The 16,484-nt window shown below is 40.8% G+C and overlaps 1 protein-coding gene across 1 annotated transcript in view; it reads right to left on the bottom strand.

Annotated features, from left to right (window-relative positions):
- Nucleotides 1-671: 671 nt before the first annotated feature.
- Nucleotides 672-16,484, bottom strand: part of LOC309670380 (arylsulfatase D-like) — a 38,755-nt gene continuing 22,942 nt past the window's right edge. The window contains exons 2-9 of the mRNA XM_082481305.1: nt 8,841-8,962; nt 7,764-7,886; nt 5,848-6,271; nt 4,798-4,934; nt 4,450-4,584; nt 2,396-2,558; nt 1,604-1,725; nt 672-1,144 (exon numbers count right to left, since the gene is read on the bottom strand). Of these exons, the coding sequence (XP_082337431.1) occupies nt 777-1,144; nt 1,604-1,725; nt 2,396-2,558; nt 4,450-4,584; nt 4,798-4,934; nt 5,848-6,271; nt 7,764-7,886; nt 8,841-8,962 (1,594 nt within the window). The 3' untranslated portion in view covers nt 672-776. The remainder of the gene's footprint in view (nt 1,145-1,603; nt 1,726-2,395; nt 2,559-4,449; nt 4,585-4,797; nt 4,935-5,847; nt 6,272-7,763; nt 7,887-8,840; nt 8,963-16,484) is intronic.

Here is a 16,484-nt window from a genome sequence, read left to right as displayed (position 1 = left end):
ACATTGAAACAGTGCAAACTATTAATCCAAAACATTTTTATTGGCATCTTATATGCAATAAAATTGCAGTTTGCCAAATTAACATGCACCAGGACCTCTTTCTGAAAAGCAAAATGCTTTTCTCTCTTTAACTGTCGCAGAGGTATACTGCACATCAACATTTTGTGCTTCGTACGGTCTGTCATACAGGTTATTATTACCCAGCTAAAGCTACAGATCTGTTTAAAAAGCTATTTGCGACTTGAGGACAATCCCTCACTAAGTCAAATTCATTCCATCTCAGGTATTACCCAAGTTCTCAACAATATTTCCGCAGAGATAACAGCGGTACTGGAAGCAATAATGACTTCAATTACTATGTCTGGATAGAGTACGACCACGATTTGTGGACTAAAGGGGCACAACTGCCAAGATCTGCATAAGTCTGATATTTCTTACTGCTGCCCACTCAGCACCATTCACTATGCTTTCTGCAGACTTCTCAAATTGTATTCCTTCATCAGGCATAAATTTTACAGAGATTAGGCATATACCTCCACAGCCATCTCTTACATGCAAAGCTGCAAAACCAGTCTCCATTCAAGCCCTTTACCACACCAGACAGGATTTCCTTAGACCTTTGGCTAGTGGTGAAGAATGAAGGGGAAAATCTCTGATCATAATTCCTTTTCTTTATTTTCATTCACTTTGCTTCCCAGAGAAAGGACACAATTATTTTCCAACAACTCCGTCAGCAGTAGACTCAGTACAACAGGACACGTTATTACACATCCATCTCACAGACTTTGTGTGCTATCACCTTCCTTATCACACCAACAGAATGGGAAAGTCCCACAGCATGGCTGCAGCCACGGCTTCCACATGATGTTGTACAAAGAGAGCTGCTCTGGGACTGAAGTCAGTGTCCTGCGATGCTCTTCTACGGCCCTTCCAATCTTCTTTATCACAGTGTCAAAGAGGGGCTCAGTGTCAGCTGACAGAGGTTTGGCTTCAGAAGGGTCTCGTGATAGATCAAACAGCAACGGAGGGTCATGATGGGTCACGCCTTCCCCAAAACACGGGCAAATGCCTTTTCCATAACAAGCCCCAGCCCCAGGTGGATGAAAGACAGGGGTCACATAATGAGCCTTCCAGATGACTCCACCTGGCAGGAAAGAAATCTTATGGCACAATTACAAGACAAGAGAAGAAAATGGAAAGTGCCTTCAAGCAATAGGAGTATGGCTATTTACTAAGGAGACCTCTTCACACACACCCTGGCACCCCCATCACCGCAAATGAGATTCTCTGTGTGGAGTACTGACTTTGAAGGTAGATATCACTAGAAATGTGAAGAAAGCCACATTAAATTTCCAGTGTAGTAGTAGACATCTGTACTCCCACCCCACTTCCTATAGGTTTGATACTTACAAATATTTCTTTGTTGTAAGACGCATCCAGCTAGCCAGAGTCACTGGTGTGTAATGCAATACAATTTCAAGGATCTCAGAAATCAGTGCTGATAAACACCCATCATGTAATAAAACTATCAATTATCAAGATGGCTATCAAGAGGAGAAAACCTATGTTTTGCAACTACCATGGAACAAACATTTATACTTACTGTCCTTTTGGTGCCACCGCACTGCATGCAAGTAGGACCCACAATAGTGAAACAGGAACTCGTGCTCTGACTTTTGAGATCTTCCTCGCAGTAAAGGCACCAAGTTTCGTCCATCAATCACCCTAATATAATAGGGAGAATCGTATTCAGGCAGGGACAAACCTGACAGTGAACTGCATATTTATCACTGCCTTTGCACTGGCTGCATCAGTGCTTGAAAAAGCATACAGAATAATTTGGTCATAGACTTAGAGCAGCCAGCAGACCGGCAAGCCAATATTTAGATCCCTAGATTTTATTTGTTTATTTATTAATAGCTGGGTCAGCTTATTCCATTTAGCAATACATAAATAATATTTAGAGCTTGGTCTAGCAGAAAAAAGTAATTTATTCAGGAAATCAATACCAATCTCATAATTGTTTACATGTAGCAATTTTCAAAGGAGTTTAAAGAAATCTGTTGAGCAAGGATGGGTTTAATGACTTTAGGAGGTATTTGTAAGTGTCCATAAGTCAAGTCAGTTAGTACCAGAACAACCTCATCCACCAATTCTTTCCTGAACACATTCAGGAACCTGGGTTTGAAACCAGCACCTGGTCTTTGGCAGAAACAACTCCCCTGGCCGTGAGCACACCTGTGGGCACATCTGGGAGAGCGTGCTCACTAATTTAAAATCTCAGACCAGGCGTGAGGCTAAACATTTGTGGGATCTCCAAGGATGATGGGGAACTCAGTGAATTTTTAGCAGTTAGCTCTCTTATCAATTTCTCCTGTTGAAAACACCTCCATACCTGTCCTGTGGCAATATTCCTCCAGCCAGATGAACAAGTGTGGGATAAATATCCATAAGACTCGTAGGTTCATCAATAACTGTGCCTGCAGGTAACACTCCTGGCCACCTAAATATTCCTGGCACACGGATTCCTCCTTCCCAGCCTCCCATGCCTTTTCCACCTGCAGTGAAGTGAATCAACACATGGCAGTTCAGAGGCAAACACAACCCTCTTCATTGGCTTGTTGCATTTGAATGTATAGAAAAAGGTGCAGTAATACACTGCTTATCCAACAGATTTGACTCTTAATTTGCATTGGACTTCACATACTTTAGAAGGTCTCCAAATGTGATATATAACTTACTCAAACCTAGAAAGAGAGGGGGAGGCAATCTCTACTTTAACTTTGACCCCAGGTGAGAATAGGAATAATAAATCTACCTTTGAAAACCTATGTTCAGCAACAATAAAAAAAGCTTCAACCTTCTGTTATCCTCCACTTCGTAGGCTGCCTGCATTCACCTGTGTTATTGAAAAGCTTCCCAGTAAAAGAAAAGAGGGGGAACTGGAAATTGGAAGAACTCACAAGACTGAAGAAATACTTGATATTCTCTTTAAACCTACACAAGACTTAAAATTTAGTATCTTAGTTTAACAAACAGCTAAAAAAAATATTATTCTTTTTATAGTCATGGATTCCCTTCAAATATGTGTCCTTAGCACTTATATTTCCATATGCCTTATGCATCTCTTCCTTTTTTGAAGTTGAGATTTGGACCCCACTCTCCCAATACTTAATGCAACATCTCTGAAGTCAGAAGCAAAAAATACAAATTTATGAAAACATGCCATATACACTTTAGTTCAAATGGCAGGAAAACATCTTTTGTCAACTTGCTACTAAAAGAAACTAACCTAAATAAAGCAACCTGATCCGGGCTGTATGAAGACAATATTTACCCTACTCCCAAAGCAGAAACCTGTTTGCATTCATATATTCAATATGGAATAAACATTGTCTTTGTTAGATCCCATCAGGCTTATGAATCAGTTATCATCCACAAAAAGAAGCACTTTCTCAAGCAAAAGCAGTAAGTGAGATGGAGGATGGACAGACTAACTGAAAGCCATTCCCTTTCAGAAGGGCCAGAAACCTCCATTGCTCAGCAGCAGAGCATCCACCTCATGGGAGCCAAAATTCCATAGCTTTGACCTCTGCTGTGCCCTGTGGAGCAGCTCAAGAAGGTTTTGAAATGGAAGAAATCTGTTTTCGGAAAATAAAAACATGAAAAGTTTGGGCAAGAGGTGGATGCTTCATCAGTGATAACAGAGCCCAAGCCTGACAAATACTGTCATGTGATGGTTGGACTCAAAGTCCCTTCCAACCTAGATGATTCTATGCTTCTATGTTCCTGACAGGTCACAGGATGAGGTGGTCTGATCACACAAGACTGTTGGGGTAGGTGGGAGAAAATGCAATGAATGCATATTCTTTTGGCTTGAAAAAAGCCACTGCACTGCCCAGCAGGTTGAAGAATGATTCACAGCAGAAAGGGATGAGCCGGAGGTAAAGAGTGAGATCCTCTTAGACCACCACGGCCATATGTTAAGCACTGGGTTTGGGTGGAATATAGAAGCACGTGGGGAATTAATTGTTGCTGCAAGTCATCACACAGTATGCCCTTACTCTATTCTGTATTGATTAGCTGGAGAGCAATGATTTCTGGAACATAATGAGAAAAAGAAATGAGCAAATAAGGAGACAGTCCTATTGCGGAGAGAGGAAAAAAGGCTCAGTGAGAGAGAGAGAATTCAATATAGAGAACTATCACATTTTTTCTAGTGCCTTTCACTTGAGAACACCAAATAATGTACAGGTATCATGCTAGACAATACCTTTGTCAAGGAAATGTGTAATAACGTTTGCACTTTACTGCAAGATTAAAGCACCTCTGTATGTTGCCTATATTTCAAGCTAAAAATGCGACTCATTCCAGCCTTAATAGCTTCAGTCAGGCAAATTCATTGCTTCTGATTCTAACGCTCATGTAATGTCACAGTGTTTTTCCTACCTTTATAAATACCATTCCAGCCACCTAGCTGGGCAGATCCATCCCGAGCCTCCAAGTGTCCTCCATGATCAGAGGCAAAATATGTAAATGTACGATTTTTCAAACCTTCCTTGTCAAGCGAATCCAGAATTTTGCCTTAAATTTAAGAAGACAGACAGCAAGGTTCCTATTAACCAAATAGAAACATCAAGCCACATTTATAACATTTCAATAATCATCTTTTGCAATGCCCTATAAGAAGTTTTTAATAGCTTAGATTTCTGTAGGTATTTTGGCCTTATTAGCTTTCCTGCTTTAAAATACACAGGGGTATGAGTCAGAAACAAATCCTTCACGAAGAATACTTACCCACCATCCAGTCCATTTCTTCTACATTGTCTCCATATAAACCATGATGGCTCTTCCTAAGAAATTTTTTCGTGGTAAAGAGCGGGGTGTGAACATGTAAAAAGGAAACAAACAGGAGGAAAGGTCCGTGCCTGTTTCTTAAAAGCAAACAAAAAAATATATTTTTTGTTGTGTTTGGAATATTTTTGGAAGGTTCCATATTCATCTATGCAGAGATACACACACATTACGTCTAGACTGTACCCACATCTAGTGCATCGCCACTGATCCAGTTGCCCACGTTTCATGCAAAAACAAAACTGTCAAGAAAGATCCTTTTCAGCCAGATTATTTTCAAATTCCAATGTGTAAACAGGCATAGCATTTGCACACTGCTTAAATTAATCATATGCCTAACTCTAATGCCTTTTTAATTAAATGCAACTGGATACAGTCTCATATTTATTTTAATATTCATGTGGCTTTTCTAAGACGGCCACTTACAATTTTCAATATATTTGTTTTCACAAACTTTAAGAAAAGAATTGTTGCTTTCTCTGTTTTACAGAAAAGACACTCGATGCACAGAAATATTATAAAAGGCTGTGCATGTAGAACTTGAATCTAGAAAATGAAAGATCTTGGCTTCCTTCCCAATCCATAAAAATAGATCTAAAGTGTTTTGAGATTTTCACATAAAGTAATTTTGTGCATCACACACATTTTATTTAGGTGTTTTGAAGGGTTTATGAAAAAGAGCACAAATGAGGCTCGTAGACCGAAGTGTAAAAATTAGCTAGTTAATCTTGGAGCAATATAGTAATTGCATATTACAGGGCAACGCAAGATGGTCATGTACCATTTGGTTAAAATCCATCTCATTTACTGTAGCTTCCAATGTGAGACAGTCGCAATTAAAATTTAAGTTCATTGGGTTTCTAAATAGAGAACTCGGATATGAGTTTCAAAACAGTTATCATGATACAGCCACAGTTACTGGAGAAAAATACTCTATTCCAAATGCCCAGCACATCGTGGCCCCTTTAAAGAAAACTACAAACAATCATTTACCTTTCGATAAATGACACTGCCTCCTTCAGCATGAGGGAAGCAGTCCTCTCTAACCTCATCGGCTGCTCAGTGACATCGTGGTTCCTCATCAGGATACAGTTCCAATAGTGCACAAAGCCATAACTGGAGTACCAAGAAATGAAGAAAAGGCCGCCCGCCAAAGTAAAACAGGCAATTATCTTCCAGCGGATGGAAATCAAACCAGTCAGTTTTCCAGCAGTGAGAGTGAGCACAGCAAGAGTAATTATTTGACTGTAAAGCCAAAGCTTAGCTTGAAGGGCTACATCCAGCTCTGGAGGTTTGTTTTCTTGACAGTTGTTTAGAAGTGTGAAAGGCATACCATAGAAGTAGTCAAACCCATGATTGAGAGGATGATGACAATGATCATTGAAGGTCTCACAGTTTACACCTTGATGCCACTTTCCTGAAGGTTTTAAAGCATGAAAGAAATTAGAACATGAAGGTAGACAACTCAAAAGGAGCCCAGGGTAGCATCGTCAGCATCTGTTTGGGAATTAGGCAAGTCACTCCGTTTTTCAACAGAGTATCAACACATTCTCGTCATACACAAGGATGCTGGGTGAAACCACTGCCTGATCAGGTGAATGTCATACCTTAATGGGCGATCACCAAACGGACACGGGATAAACAGAGAAATTTTCAAGATGCTGAGCCACTCAGCTAAGGGTCACATAAGGATGGGATTTCATTAACTTTCAATGAGGATCAGGTACTTGAACTCGCTGGCTGCTTTAATACATTCCCTTCCTAACTTTGGATTATTTACTTGCAACTCCATTTTAACATAAAGTTACAAATTTACTGGAAAATCCAGTAAACTTTTGGCAAATATTAACAGATTATATTGATCACCAGACTCAGGAAAGTGATTTCTCTGGCACGTCCCAACTCCATATGAAAAGGAGAAAAGGCCGTAAACCAACCTTTCGCTCTAACCCTGCCCAAAATAGAGCAAGCAGACAGAAGCCATTGTCTGCTTAGATAACACGCTGGATCAAAGGACCCTGAGGTTTGCTGGGTTATGCGATTGCCAAGTAATTACAGACTCAGCCAGGAAGACTACAGTTCATTAGCTCGTGGTTCAATGCAGCCACATCTATTTCCAGCACTTAGAGATGACAACTAAATTGGTACAGTTGGCCCCAAAGCCCCTGGCTTTAAGGGACACAGTGCTTACCCTACCTACCCATTTCTGTGAAGGGATCCATTGCGGGAGTGTCTGTCACTTGACAGTAATAAAAGTGAATGCAAGGGAAAAGAGAGACCTTGCCAGTTGATTTTAGAGATATTTGGCAAAAGAATGATGAATCTTGAAACTGGTGAAGTCTGATGAAAGTCACAGGCAGGAAGGTGCTTTGGGGCAGTGTTTCCCTGACACCTTTGTATTTTGGCTTCTTCTGAGGAAACAGCCACTGTAGTATGCCTCTTTGGACCTCACCACCTCATCTGTGAGACATTCTTCTCCATGGGTACAAACTTTGTTCCTTTCTTTCCCTATCGTCTTTTGTTCCTCTGCCTCTTGCCTCCTAAAGGCAGATGAAATACTTAAAGACACCGTTTTGTTTGGGACAATCTACATTAACAAAACTCCCACAGTGGATGAACCTTTGAAAAAACTTAGGCGAACCAAAATAAATGCTCACCCATTATAATAATGAGACGGTTTTTAATTCTTCCCGTTTTGAGTGCCCCGTACAGGCATTATCATTGTCTTAAAACTCTTTAGACTGCAGTATTGCTAGTCTTCTTGCAACTAAGAGGGTGGTTACCCCCTCAGCCTTTTGGAGAGGATTCGTATCTGCGATTAACTGACCATTTTTAGTGAATACAATCCCTAAATTCCCTTCATATAACTAGTTCATTCTTGAAGGTCACACCAAAACATTTCCCCTTACCTATCAGTCCAGTGGTATAGCCTTGTTGCTGTAGCAGCCTGGCAAAAGTAGTTTCATTAGCAGGGAGCCCTCCTGACCCGGCGTTCCACTGCAGTGCTCGGTACCTGTTGCTGGATGCCATCCCTGAGAGAAACAGCTCCGGTCATTCCTGCCCACCTTTCGTGCTCTTCTGGCGGAGGCTGGGTTGCTCCCACCAACCTCCACGTCATGAGCTCAACCTGAAGCCAGCAGAGTTCCCCACAAGACATAAACCAGAGCATATCTTGTAGGAAGCCACATCACTGTGTCTAAGTACTTCAGGTAGTCAAAAGTCATATTTCAAAACAAATACGGCTTGCCACCAGTTTTACCATCAAACTGAAATAAATCACTGGTGACAGTACATGGTAGGTTTTGTTTTCTGCCTTTCTGAGCAACTATGATAATTCAGTGTCTCTGCTCTTCATCTAAAATGGGAGATAACAGCTGCATATCCCTACCTCAGAGGGATGTTGTATCATGTTAGGTGAGATATAATTCACCCAACACACACAGATTTTGCACTTAGATCTCAAAGTAGGCATCTAATTTTCCTATAGAGCACCTAGTGAAAGTTGCATACCTATGAAGTCCTCCATAAGGCACCTTAGGTAGGTGGGGAATGGAGGCAACACTCCATTTTTCACTGGAGTTCTGTGACTCTGCACTTTATCGGCAATGAACTCCTTTCTCCTGGGAGCCCTGGTTCAAGCCCTTACCCCTAACCATCGCCATCAGGAGGAATTTCATCAGTTTGCCTTAGGCTGTGTTGCAGTAAGGAAACGTTGTAGTAAGGATGTTACTGCTGTTGCCATTTCTCCTTACCTATCTATTTTCATCATATAGAGCTCCCGCATCTTATAAAGTCAGGCTAATATCTGTCAGCTGGTGAGGCAGTGGTTCCCATTCGGAAGTTACTTATAGAAAGTTTGAGGCTCTAGCAGTGTATCTTCTATCTCAGGTTGAGGAAACAGCTGAATTCTCCCGTTCCAATACTTATTGGCTATTGCAGTACCTCAGCACCATATGCAGAAATTCGTAATTCAGAATGGGCCCAACCTGATCTGATGGGGTATCTGCCCGTGAGAAACGCTGCTCTGCTCGGAGTGCAAAGCGGAGCTGCGGCAATGTGCTGAGTAAGTTTCACTCCTTCTCTTGCCAGGAGGTCAATGTTCGGGGTCCTAAAAAACAGTTTCAAGGTTAATAGAAGCAAGGTAATCTGAAACTTATTTTAATAAATTGCCAAGAGGAAGTAGAGCTATTGAACAGTTCCCTAAAAAAAAAAAAAAAAAAAAAAATCTCATCCTTACTATGTCAGTCCTGGAGTATGTAACAAGTTTGATACAGTGGCTGAAGCGGGTTGTAGCTACTGGAGAATCCATTCTCGGGACACAGCCATAGAGTGCATTTGGCAACACTGAAAAGAAACCTAGGCATTGTTTGTTTCAAACTAAACACTTATATTGTTTAGTTTGAAAATAAAACTAAGAAAGGCTGATATTTTTCTAATCCAATACTTCCAATAGATCACTTTTGCCAGCACATTTGGACAGATTTCAGAGTTTATTAAGCCAGAGAATCTCCCCGGGTATCTGGAGCTCTTGAAACCAAGACTTCCATGTTTTTAACATATGCTGTTTATCTCATAATACAGGGATGACTTTACATAGTTACAGTTGCATGGGAGCCTAATTCTCCCAGAAGAATGGATTACACCACCATGAAAGAGGCCTCCCCCCACCCTCACCAGTAGCAGAGGAGGACAAGAGTTCCACGAGCACATTCCCATTTCTCTGCACAATCCCACCAACATCATGTGAGGGAGATGCACCCAAAGCACATCAACAAAATGTCTGTGCTCCACTCGGAGGACATGAGCTGAGGCTTGTAAAACTTGCTCCCAATGCCCAGTCACTTCTGCTTTGCCTTTTTAGTTTTGAAGAAATTTAACCACTAGTTTTGAAGGCACATATTCACATAATAAATTCTGTGGGTCAGTCCACATGAATCTGGATTGGAAAGTTTTGGTGGAGACAGCAAGCAAGTGGATGAGGGATTCTGGAAAAGCACTGGGTGGATAGAGAGTAAGGCTTAACTACGCATGAAAAGGAATGAAGAAATCAATGCATGAGGAGAGAAAACAGTAACTGCAATACTAAAACAAGTGGCTGGAGAGTTAGCACATGGAGGAAGGGGTGGGAGGAATTCCCGGAAAGAACTTAAAAACCAAAATGAAAAGACATTATTTTTTTCCCACTGCACACTGTTTACTTAGGCCCCAATCCTATGTACATATATACAAGTACTTAAATACTAGAGCCTTAGATTAAGAGATTAAAACATTTCTTATTTTATAATTAGGCTTAATTAGCCAGGATAGGTGTTCTATAGTGTTACGTATATTGTACTGAGTGATCTTTTACCTTATGGTATTGTTCCCATAACAACCTATATCTCCGATGCCAAGATCATCAGCCAGAAACAGAAGTATATTGGGTTTAGAATCCATAGCTGCACTTAAGCCAAATGTGTTCCAGAACAAACATGAAGTCAGTGCCATTAGGAGGTACCTCCTGAAACACAACAAAATAACTTTTTACATTCGTGACTTGTACAGGTTGGAGAGTGATGGGGGCCTTCTGGCAGCAGATCTGAAGCATGAAACACAAAATAATGGGAAACTTTGTTTCCCAGCCCCAATTTCAGTCGGAAGAAAAAGGACAGAGTTTTACTGGTTCCATTTCTTCCACCTCCACCCCCTAGATCACTCTACTCAGAAAGGCTGCAGCGCAAGAAGCAAGCACGTAAGTGAAGGCTGTCATCTTAGTCATTTGGCCCAGGGATTTTCATCTTGAATCAGCTGCACAGATTTCAAAACGTACCAAAATCTTCAAAGAGCTGAGAAAAATTAGTGTTTTAAAGTTTCATATATTCTATGAAAATTCAGGTTCCATTCCAAAGTCACTCTGGCATTTTTTTAATATCTTTTCTCCCGTGAATAAAACCTAACCAAACTCTCCCTTCCAACTCAAGAACACTTGAACTTGAAGCTGTATCTCCTCTACTACCATTCTAAGATGCCAACCAGGTCCCAGATCAAAATCAACTATATTAAATATCTGCAGAAAACAGACTTTTTTTATTTTTTTTAAACACACGTACCATACTTTTTATATAAATATGCCTAGAACATTTGAAGCTATGTGTTCTTCCAAGTACGTATTGCTGATGAGTAGTCTTAAAATCTGGACTGATTTTTCACTTGGACTGAGTTATCACTGCAATGTGTACTAATTTTGAAGGACATGGGACATCAGCAACTCTCTAGCACAGACTGAGAAAGCTCTTGCAAATCACTCCAGGATTTGCAGTTTTGGTGCGAAGATCTTGTTCATTCAAAACCATGTTTTTGTATGCAAGTAACCATCACCTCTAACGGGGAAACACAACACACAGGACTTTCTGTAAACATGGCTGTGAACTCCCAGTTGTAAATCAGTAACCAGTGGCTACAGGTATTTAATCATCCAAGAGCAAAGTTCCAGCTGGGTTTCTTCGTATGTTCTACTACTAAGTAACAACAGTGATTTACAGAGTTGTGCTGAAGCCTTACTTCAGAGGCAGTGTGGGTAACTCCCATCGCTATACCTGAATTAGTCATTTTAAGGAAAGAAGAATTTTCTGTTTGCCAATATTGTATCCCCTAAGAGTTACAGGGCATTATGCTGGTATAACGAATCCGTTCAGAGCACCAATACATTCAGTTAGAGCTGCAGGGGGAAGGTCTCTAAAGGACCATGGAAATATGCAGCCCCCACCAGCACAGTTCAGTCACTTGGGCATTCTGCTTTCCAAGCTGGAAAGAAGCTGCCACCCACCTCTCTCTGTTACATTAAAAAAAAAGGAAAAGGAAAAAAATAAAAAACCTAACCAAGCCAGCAAATGATGAAGCCTGCTTTTACTGATGTCTGCAGCCCCATCCTAGCACCGTGTTTTCTCACAGTGTTAAGTGCTGGATATTTGCTGATCCCCGTGGTAATCCTGCTTGCGGATTAAGACAGGGTCAAGGGCAAATTCCATATCAGGTAACCTACTGCTTGTGGTTCCAAGTCTGTATCCTAAGTTGTGATGTAGCATTACTGTACGTTATAAAATAACCACGCTTAGAGCTCAAAATGATCATCTTTCAGCAATACATGGAGGAAGAATGCAAGAATGTTTAGTTGCTGAATGCCGATAAAATCTTGAAAGCAATAGGGTTGAAAGAAAGTAAAACATAAAACATGCATATAGATGCATATGTGTATATATATAAACCTTTTCAGAATTACCTAGAAAGCTGTTTCTGGAAATGATAATGTTAAAGGCATAGCCAGAGATTTCCACTAGGGAGACAGATCTCATAGTTTAAAACCATGAAGATGTTAAATAAGTATGTAGTTAAGATGGCCCTAAAAAATCATTTTGCAGCTAATATTACTAAGTGATATTACATCTGCTTAGTGAATCAGATAAGTGCAAAACATTAGGAAAATACAATACATGTAACTGTTATTTACATGACTTAATATGGATTTACACCATAGTTGAGCTCCCATAGCTTTACTGACAACGATCTTCTGAGGACAGGTTAGAAACCATCGGTACAAGCAATCAGATAGAGGAAAAGAAACCCCACTAAACTATAAAATTTGGTGCCTGTACTTGCCTTAGAATTATTTTCTGAGGTGATGCTGCTGTGCTAAGTGCATACCTAGAAAATTACAGCATTATGAGATTATAGCATGCTTCTGTTCAAGAAATCTGCCCCTCCTACAAGATTTCACAGGGAAGTTATATCTGTGTTATATCTGCCTGGCACCTTAGACTTCTCTGAGGGCTTGTACAAAGGGAGAGACAACTTTAGGACAGTGTGGGGTTCACAGTCAGGGAGGAATTAAGAAAAAAAGGGGGACAGGGAGAGAACAACGATGACATGATTTTTAATAGAGATGAATTTCTTACATGGGGGGGAAGGAAAAGAACAACTAAGACTTAAAGCAAATGAAGCATGAGAAAAAGTGATTCATTTGAGCCCTGGGTTGCTTGGGAAAAAAAGCTGGTCAATTCAAGCAACGCAATTTTAATTCTGTGACGCAGAAACAAATACATGCAGGGAAGAGTCAGAAATCTGTCCACCTGAACAGAATGGCAGCAGTGACTGTGCAAGGTAGCGGTGCAATCATCTCCCGGTAGGCGGCGATCCTGAAAATAAGTTAAACTTATAGTAAGCAACAAATTGAGCACAGTCACCAGTGAGATGTTGGAGGCAAAAAAGAACTCAATCAATCCTTAGATCTCTTTACAAAAGAGGGACTAGTGAGATTATTTTACCTCAAAGTAAAAAGTACTGATGGGATCAAACTGTGTACTGACCAAGAGCAGACTATTTTCAAAGTGAAGTTTGAGAACTGGAGGGAGAGCAGAAAAGCACATTTATACGACTCGAGAGTGGGAAAAGATGTTTTATTTTGAGAGAACGAGACAGTAAGAGATTAATTAGTGCATACATTCATAGGGAGAAAACACAGGTCTTGGAAAAAGCTCGTCAATTTTGCTGAGACAGAGCCAGTACTTGGAAGGTGAAGTCAGGCAAATAGAGCACGCGTTTTCTACAAGCAAGGTGATTTATTATTCAATCACGTTTCCAAGTAGAGTGCAATATAATCATGACTGTGTATCCTAAGTAGAAGAATGAAAAGTATAATAAAGAAACACAAGTTATTGGACTCCCCGTAACGGGCAGGCAGCTGAAATTTAACAGTTCACAGTAAAAATGATCAGAGCAACAATCTGATGTAAACTCCATAGTATCTTCCACAGCAGCCACTTCACGAGACATCTTTTTCTAAGCTACCTAAAGGACCTCAATTAAAGCTAATTTTAAGACTCTTACCAAAAGAGTTCAGATAACCTGAAGAAAATGGCCCTTGACTTGAAGAAGCTGCTTCCCATCAAACCATTCCTTTTTTACTTCAATATTGCTTTTAGTTCTCACGCTAATAAGCCTCCCCACTATATAAACTCCAGTTCATATAATCCCCAAGTAATCTTAAAACACTAATTCTATAGATTGATTCGTCTTTCCACAGACAAAGGGGACTATGAATACATGTGATAAGACTAAGCTATTCTCAACAGAAGTCCCCCCAGACAAAGAACCACTGAAGGTAACTGTGGATTTCCTGAAGTCTAATAGAGCTGTTTATTTTCAAGCTGATAGCAAGTACAGTCTTGCAATTAATCACTGCTGTTACTACTTAATTTCAACTGAAGAGTTCTCAAATGTCATTATTAACTAAAAACATTACTACTTCATTTATAACCAGAGTATGCAGCATCAGTTATTTAGCCTAGTAACTCTACATATAGAGTCACAGGACTCTACCATAATTCAGTCTAAACTTAATTTCTGCAAAATGAGGCCAAATCTTGCAGAGCCATGAACGGCAGGAACTGGCTGGCACAACTTTGTGTGGACATATTACCCTTAGTTAAAGAAGTCCGATTGTCTGTAAACCTTATCCCAAACTTACTCTCTTCTGCAGCTGATACTACACATGACTGCCATACTACTTCCTTCTACAAATGTATCAGCCATTAACAAAGTCTTAATCAACTTACAGTACAATTCATTCAGCCTGCCAGGAATGACACAAAGCCTGCAGCTGCCTCAACAGTCACTTGAAGAGATTTAGCAAAAGAAGCTTTTGCTTGGTTTAAGTGGCTGAATTAGGTGGACCTAACTCAAATGGATTTGTAACAACTCCAAGCAGTGTTATATAGCTTTTTCTAGCCAGCTGCCTTGTGCAGACCCTGGGCTTTTTTCAGTTTTGCTTTACAGAAAGCAAGCTGCAAGCCTGAAACTGCCAGAAAATTACCCCCTTCTTCCCCCACTGCAGCTTGGCTCCAGGCAGTTCCCCCATCCTCTGGATATTTCACTTGTTGAATGTACTCCCAGATTAAAGTCTATCCTTCTTGATGTCTTACAGAGAAGAAAAAAGACAAACCTCCACTTCAAAAATACACACCCATGGCCAAAATATTTACTGAAGCATATCTCATGTCTCACCCTCATCCTCAGAAGACTGGCAATACCATCACTCCCTCTGGGAATCCATCAGAATTGAAAGGAACTTCTCATTCTTAAAAACGTTGAGAGATAACAGCTCTGACAGAAAAAATTGGAGTCAGCTCTTGTCAGCTAAGCTTAAAGTCAGTAACTGGACACAGAAAAAGAATCTGCTTTCATGATTTCTTTGTCTAACTTCAGATACTGAAATTATTTGCACATTGATACAAAAACAGAACAGAAACCCCAACCCTCTACCACTTATTTAAATATAACAGAAGTTATAAGCATTAGGACAAACATTTTCAAGCAATGTGTGGAGGTATGTTGCTGCTCAGCTGTTAGCTGAAAGTAAACACTTGCTTTCCACTGCCTATAAAAATATATTACAAAACAGATTAATCACATGCAACAGTATATTGGAACGTAATAAAAAAACCGCTAACTTCAGCATGCATTGTGGCTCTGGAAGAAACACATGCAACATACCACATGCAACATGCTGTTCCACCTTGTTGTCCCTTTTCCTTCCTCTCTCCCATAGCTTCTATGCATCCAGATGTTCAGGAAGGGAGAAGAACAAATGGGGATCGTGAGAAGCAAGGAAGAAAAAGCTCCCAGCTGGTGTGAACACAGTCACTTGCTCAGTCAGTGCTTGCAGCTGGTGAGCCAGAAACAGGTGCTATTCATCAAACATAAAACAAGGGATGTCCTTGCAAGAAAGGTAGAAGCCAAAAATCAGGAGATGCTCAGTTGTTTGTTTGGTTTTGTTTTTTTTTTTTCCTGTCCATTCTACATTCTCAAGGAATCAACTGCAACAGTGCTCATTAAGGGGACATGGCTCTTACTGATCCAGATAATATCAATAGTTGTTATCTGTTACCATGATTATAGCATTATACTACCACTTAGAATTGAGCATTGTTGGTAACCAAAACTCTTGTGGCAAGCAACCCACATTTTTTAGTTTATTATGACTACCCCGTTCTGGCCTTGCTACTGCGCAGCAGCACCCCACCTTCACGGCAACAGCGGAAAGGGATAGCCCGGTCCTTGGCTTTAAAGTACCTCATGCGTTTTCACATCATGATTAGCCCTCCCTTGGTCTAAATGATCTAATCCTGTCTTCTGGCTTCAAACTACTCAGCTAGGAACAGGCAGCTTTCCTTACAGCCGGGACAAGAGCAACGCGCAAGGGTGGAAAACTGGAGACAGAAACAGGGCAGACAAAAGAGCGGCTACTAGGAGCATGGCTCCTAGTTGTGAAGCTCACATGGAAGCAATCTGGAAGCAAATTACGCTTCGTGCGTGCCATCATAAAGCCATATTAACTCTAGCAATAATAACAACAAAAGCAGAATACCTGCCGTTCACCACCTAACCCTCCAAAAACTGGAGTTTGTTTTGAAACACTAGAGAGGGAAGTAAAACAGAGACTGTTAATTATTGTAAACACCACCACCCCCCCCGTACAGGGGCTCTAACCCCGCTGCCACGTTGGTTTTGCCGTTCACGATGCCCCTGCGCCGGGGGGGCGCGGAGGGAGAGCAGGGGCAGGACGCCCTCCAAGGAAAGCGCAGGTCGGTGGGGCG

Source organism: Vanellus vanellus (assembly GCF_965231255.1).
Source record: "Vanellus vanellus genome assembly, chromosome: 1".
Taxonomy (NCBI): domain Eukaryota; kingdom Metazoa; phylum Chordata; class Aves; order Charadriiformes; family Charadriidae; genus Vanellus; species Vanellus vanellus.
Note: the sequence above shows the minus strand (reverse complement) of the source record. Positions and strands in the feature narration are given on the sequence as shown.